This window comes from Trifolium pratense, linkage group LG5 (genome assembly GCF_020283565.1).
Source record: "Trifolium pratense cultivar HEN17-A07 linkage group LG5, ARS_RC_1.1, whole genome shotgun sequence".
In the NCBI taxonomy this organism is placed as follows: domain Eukaryota; kingdom Viridiplantae; phylum Streptophyta; class Magnoliopsida; order Fabales; family Fabaceae; genus Trifolium; species Trifolium pratense.
In genome coordinates, this window is record NC_060063.1 from 12829512 (window position 1) to 12835737 (window position 6226).

General features: G+C 34.1%; 1 protein-coding gene and 1 long non-coding RNA gene across 2 annotated transcripts; one reads left to right on the forward strand and one right to left on the reverse strand.

The window, feature by feature from the left end:
* The first annotated feature begins 354 nt into the window (after nt 1-354).
* LOC123886060 (vicilin-like) lies at nt 355-1855 on the forward strand. The gene is made up of 3 exons (XM_045935401.1): nt 355-657; nt 1247-1423; nt 1832-1855. Exons 1-3 carry the CDS (start codon nt 355-357, stop codon nt 1853-1855), a joined length of 504 nt encoding a protein of 167 aa, XP_045791357.1.
* A 2409-nt stretch (nt 1856-4264) lies between these two features.
* Nucleotides 4265-6226, reverse strand: LOC123882890. Its single transcript, XR_006800022.1, has 2 exons — nt 5835-6226; nt 4265-4496 (listed from the first exon to the last, which is right to left on the reverse strand). It is a non-coding gene; the product is annotated as an uncharacterized LOC123882890 (long non-coding RNA).

Genomic DNA, 6226 nt, shown 5'->3' on the forward strand with positions numbered 1-6226 from the left:
CGGTCTGCATCCTTAATTAATATATGCATGATCGAAAATCCAAGTCTAACAATTGGTCAGTGATGAAGACAAATATATATATAAAGCATCCCCTTAACCAAAAGAATGTCCAAATTCATCAAATTCAAACAAAAGTCCACAACCCAAATTCAGTACCACACTGTTCTTTTCATTTTGCCACCTCAATTTTGTTCAATTCAAAACACTCGTCAACATGCATGCAACACCATGGCCAAATGTTCATATATCACAATATATATCTTTAATTTCTATGGCTATAAATACCTTTGAATATCTCAGTGTACTCCATCATCTCATTATCCAAGCTATAAGTGACATTAATTCAAAATCAACATGGCAATCAAAGCTCCATTTCAACTTTTGATGCTGTTGGGAATTATTTCCCTAGCTTCCTCAGTTTCTGTCTCTTCTAGACATGATCAAGAAAACCCTAACCCTTTTTTGTTTAAGTATAACCGTTTTCAAACTCTTTTCGAAAATGAAAATGGTCACATCCGTCTCCTTCAAAGGTTCGACAAACGTTCCGAGATATTTGAGAATCTTCAAAACTATCGTCTTTTGGAATATAATTCTAAGCCTCACACACTTTTTCTTCCACAACATAATGATGCTGACTTTATCCTTGCAGTTCTAAGTGATAATGAAATATTTATCTCAAGTAGTTTATTTTATATTATGTAGTAAAATTATTATGTAAGGTTTAAATAGACTTAATTGCATTTTTGTCCCGCTAATCTATCAAACTTACGAAAATAGTCATTCTATTTTAAAATCGAACTTTTTGATCCGTATCTTCATATTTGTTGCAATTTTGATTCTAACACATTTTTTTCTTCTTCTTTTTTGCCTTGAAAATTACAACTTTTAATGGCAATAAAAATGAATTTTAGGCTCAAATGTGATATTTTATCTTTAGATTCAATGTCGCAGACAATAAATTACCTTTTATAATGCCAAAAATCACAATTTTTAGTCCTAAAAATATAGGGTGAGATCAATATATATTGCAACAAATATGAAAATAGAGGATCAAAAAGTTCGATTTTAATATAAAGAGACTATTTTTGTGAGTTTGATAAAATAGGAGGACTAAAAATGCCATTAAGCCGTTTAAATATCATACTCTATTGAATACGATGTAAGATTTTATATAGATAAAGAAATTTTGCGAAGAACAAACATTTCATACCTTGAAATTAAAATTTAATGTTAATTGGAATTTGCAGGGAGAGCCATTCTAACAGTGTTGAACTCCAATGATAGAAAATCCTTTAACCTTGAGCGCGGTGATACCATTAAACTTCCTGCTGGCACCATTGCGTATTTGGCAAACCAAGACGACAAGCAAGATCTTAGAGTATTAGATCTCGTCATCCCAGTAAACAAACCCGGTCAATTTCAGGTAATATAGGAATTAATTTTACTTCTTACATCACTCTTGGTTTGCAACCCCACATTTTACCATATTATAAAAATTTGATGTGTAATTTTTTTCTTCTCTTACCATTGTTCTTGATCTTTTTAATGTTTCTATATAAATAGAGACATTTTATAGGTGGAAAAAAAATTATGAGTTTATGAGTCAAAATTTATCAAAATATTTCTAAGTTATTTTTATTTTCTTCTAATGTACGAGAACAATTAAGAGAATTTTATTCTGTAAACTATCATTGATTCATTTTATTTTATTTTGAAGCAATATATGTAAAAGTTTCTGAAGTATCACGACGAAAATTCTCCAATTTACCCAATTCGTGAAGGTGAATCGAACTTTTTCAAAATTATTTGTTCAACTTTCATTATATTGCAGCAGTCCCCAACAAAAATCCAATAAAGTTATCATTGTTAGAATCAGAGATACAAATACGAAAAGAGAAAGAGACGGCTATGGTTTCAATAGAATACCAATAGCTTAACATTACAATTGCATTACTTGAGAATATATATATATATATATATATATATAAAACCTAATGGACTCTAAATTAATAGGCCCAATATATAGCCTATTATTTTATTATCTAACACCTACTCTCAAACTCACGATGCATCAACAAGAAGCATTGTGAGTTTTTCAAACAAAATACGAAAAACATACTAAATACTATAAACTTCAAACACTAAGCTTTAAACTTGTTACAAATTAAACGAACAGATCCAAACCAAACAGAAGAATCAACCAATAGAGGCAGAAGTGCAATCAATCGGAAGAATCCAGAGAGAAGTGCAATGCAATCAGAAGAAGCCAAGAAGAAATGCAATCATTCAGAAGAAGCCAGAGAGAAGTGCAATGCAATCAGAAGAAGCCAGAGAGAAGTGCAATCAATCAGAAGAAGTCAGGAAGAAGTGCAATCAGAAGAAGCCATGGAGAAGTGCAATCAATCAGAAGAATTCAGTAGAAGAATCAACCAATAGAGGGAGAAGTGCAATCAATCGGAAGAAGCCAGGGAGAAGTGCAATGCAATCAGAAGAAGCCAGGAAGAAGTGCAATCAATCAGAAGAAGGCAGAGAGAAGTGCAATGCAACCAGAAGAAGAATCAATATGGAATCAATTAGACAAATTGAACCAAGCTAAACTGACCAAACCAAACAAAATCAAATTGAACCAACAAATCCAAACAAAGAAGCACTGATCATCAAACAAACACCACACTGCACCGAAATTCAAGAAGGAACCAATGAAATTACTATAAAAATAAAAATATTTCCTTTCTTTTATTTTAATATGCCAAACGTACAAACTTGGACACAATCATATTTATATCAATAGAACTTCACCAAATCTTCAACTGCTTGGACGCAAAGCTTTGATTCTGAAACATACCAACCAATCTAATATTCCCATCCATGGAAAACCAATATCGATAATATTTTGCAAGGCTTGAAAAAGCAACAATCAGAAGACAAACAATTCAAGTACCCTTATATGCGATCTTCTTTTTTTTTTTAAGCGGCGGTAGCACAAAATTCAACCAATCCTTCAAAACATAAATCGAACAAATTCCCTACCATTGGGAACTTAACATCGGAACAATAACTGTTTTGAATTCGTTAATAAAATCACACCAATACGAAACTTGATGTGTGGAGCAATTGAGTCAAGCAACCAATATCAAAGAGTTGATAGAGATGATGATAATAATAATCCAAAAGCAAGTAAACAAATAAAAGAGAGAAGAGACACAAATCTTTGTTTACCCAGTTCGGTTAAAATAACCTAGTCTGGGGGAGAGAGCAGCCCTCCGTTCCACTAGAATCAAATAAGTCACTTACAAGCAATTCCCAAATTTGGGTTACAAGAATTAGCAAACCCTAACTCTACCCAAATCCCGAATTCCTTCCCGTGATGAAGAAACTCAATTTGACCTAGTCTACCCAAGGTGAACAAAGCAAACAATAAACATTTGCCCTAGAATTATACCAAAAGAAAACCCTTTTGTTCTCTCTCTAAAACCCTAGCCTTTGATGGTGGCAAATCCTTATTGTTCCTTTCACTCTCTTATTTTTCTATGAATAAAGTGATCCCTATTTATAGAAAAATATATGCCAAAAAACTAGTAACAAATCTGTTTTAAAATAAAACAAATCCAAGTCAAAGTATCTTCCAAAAATATATATATATATTTTTTTTCCCAAAAAATCTTCAAAACATCAAAGATGCAAAAAGATTCAACAAAGATATTTCTGACTTCTTGTAACTGAGATTTCAAGGCATATCCAACAATTCTCCACCTTGCCTTTAAATCGATGGTGATCCCATCAACCACCGTGCTGCTCTCTCCATCTTGAACCTCTATTCAAGATCACCGGCCAAGTCCAAGTCCCACTTGAACCTTGACCTAGGCACCATCCTCCACTTGCTTCCCACAAGCTGTACCTCACCTTCATCCCTCGGAATGCCTTCCGCCCTCATGAAGATCTTGCCTCCCACTACCATAGGATGTTTGGTAGCACCCACAAGATTCACCGCACCCTCTTCAGCCCCCGGAGTAGCTAAGTCCGTCCTCCTGAAGAAATGCTTGTTCCCCACTATCACCGGCGTTTTAGATAGCCCAACAAGCTTCACCATCCTTCGACCCCCGGAATGCCTTCTGTAACACCCCGTTTCCCAAAAATCGCAACGGAAAGATAAATCAGAGTAACTTAAAAAAAAAACGGAGTATTACGCTACTATTTTATTCAAGTAATAAATAGGAAAATTTTTATTTATTTAAAACAATCATGTCAACGATATTCACTGAAATCGCGGCGGAAATATAACAATATTTATTCAACAATTGTTCCATCAAAGTTTTGCACTAAGGTCTCAACTTGATTCATAGTAGTAAGTAAAATCAACATAATTGTTTTTCAACATAAAATCATAAAACTAATACGTAACAAGGAAAATCCAATAATCAAAGCCCGCCCCGTTACGTATCAGAGCACCTAGACACGTGAGGAGTCCACTCACATCAACAGCTAGTCCTGGAAATCTGCACTTGCCCACAAGGCGGCAATTCCAACAGAAGGGTGAGATCACAATTCAATAATTAAAAGCATAATAAATCATGCAACATATAAATCAACTTAACAACATAATCATCATCTCATCAATAGTTCATAATTCAGTATTCAACAAAATCATAAAAATTAGCTTTAAGCTTCATCATATTATCCTTCATTAAATCCATCTTCTCATCTCATGACACGACTCGACTTGACTCAACAAATGCAACAACACGACTCGACTCGACTATACAAGACTCTTACGCATGTGGTACCAAACGGAGCATCAAGCCCCCAACTTCCAATGCCTTAATTCGGCTACAGGGCATCAAGCCCCCATCTTAAAAACGGAGCATCAAGCCCCCATCTTAGAATACGGAGCATCAAGCCCCCAACGTCCAATATGCGACACGACGACTAACAACAACTTTACAACAACATCTCAATGCCCAAAACTAGGCCAACATGGTTTACAACATAGACAACAATGTCTTACGACTCGATGACCTTTACGTTGACAAGGACTTCTCTCTACAATATTCTCAATTCGTCACATAACTTCATAAATTCATATAAAATTACTCGCAATGTATTTTTGTGTCAAACCAACGCCATTGGAAAGACAATTCAACTATCTACAACTTTCGTGTTTTCAACTAAGGCTAATTCTGTACCGATCAATACCAGTTTGTATTTCAAATTCGGGTACATAAACTGAAATTTCACTGTGACCTACGTGTAGTAATCTGACCATAACTCAAGTTCTAAGAATGATTTTGAAGTCAAACGAAAGCCATTAAAAAGCTAACACAATTATCTACAACTTTCATGTTTACACCAAAACCCAGTTCAAAACAGAAAACGTCTGAAAAAGCGCAAGAACATGAAACAGGGGATGCTGTCACTGTGCAGCCCTCGGCAAAATGACATTCTCCACCCAAAAACTTCGTTTTAACTCCGATTTTCACCAAACTTGACCCTATAGTTCACTCTTACATAACCTAACTTAATACAACACAAAACACAACAATCCAACTCCAATTCATGCACAATTCATTAGTTCTATTCATCATCAATTATTCTTTTTACCAACAACCCTATCCTTTCTAAACTCTATCATTCTCAACAATTCTGACACCAATCATTATAGAATAATCAAGCAGCATTTCATACATTAAAATTAACAGTAACAACACACAATTCATCAATTTTCATGGTAATTCACAAATTAAACCCTAAACTCATTTCTACCCATTTTCTCATGAACCACTAATCAAACATGAAGAATTAAGCCCTTAATTAGAGAAGTGAAACCCCACCCTTACCTGGTTTGATTGAATTACAAAGGTCCTAGCTTCTCTTGCCCCTTCTCTCTTGCTCTTGGTTTTTCCCTTTTTTTTTCTCAAACTTATTTGTTTTCACGTGAAAATGATTTTTCTTTTCACTGACTATCCTTTTCTTAACCTCCTTCATTCTAATTAATTTTGATTAATTCCCACTAATTTCTTTTGTTTCCTCTTAATTACACATCTGCCCCCTTAATTCTAAAATATTCTAATTCCTATCTTATTCTTACTAACTATTAATAAAACCATTTAATTAAATAAACAAATCACATAATCACATAAATCAATTAAATAGGACTCTAAACTCTACCAAAAATAAAATAAACGGGCGTTACAACTCTCCCCAACTTATAGAATTTTCGTCCTCGAAA

What these genes read in the sequence shown, in the direction of transcription:
- LOC123886060 (XM_045935401.1), top strand. Translation starts at nt 355, where the DNA reads ATGGCAATCAAAGCTCCATTTCAACTTTTGATGCTGTTGGGAATTATT. An exon ending in TTATCCTTGCAGTTCTAAGT is followed by an intron (nt 658 to 1,246) that starts GATAATGAAATA and finishes TTGGAATTTGCA; the next exon opens with GGGAGAGCCATTCTAACAGT. An exon ending in ACAAACCCGGTCAATTTCAG is followed by an intron (nt 1,424 to 1,831) that starts GTAATATAGGAA and finishes ATTATATTGCAG; the next exon opens with CAGTCCCCAACAAAAATCCA.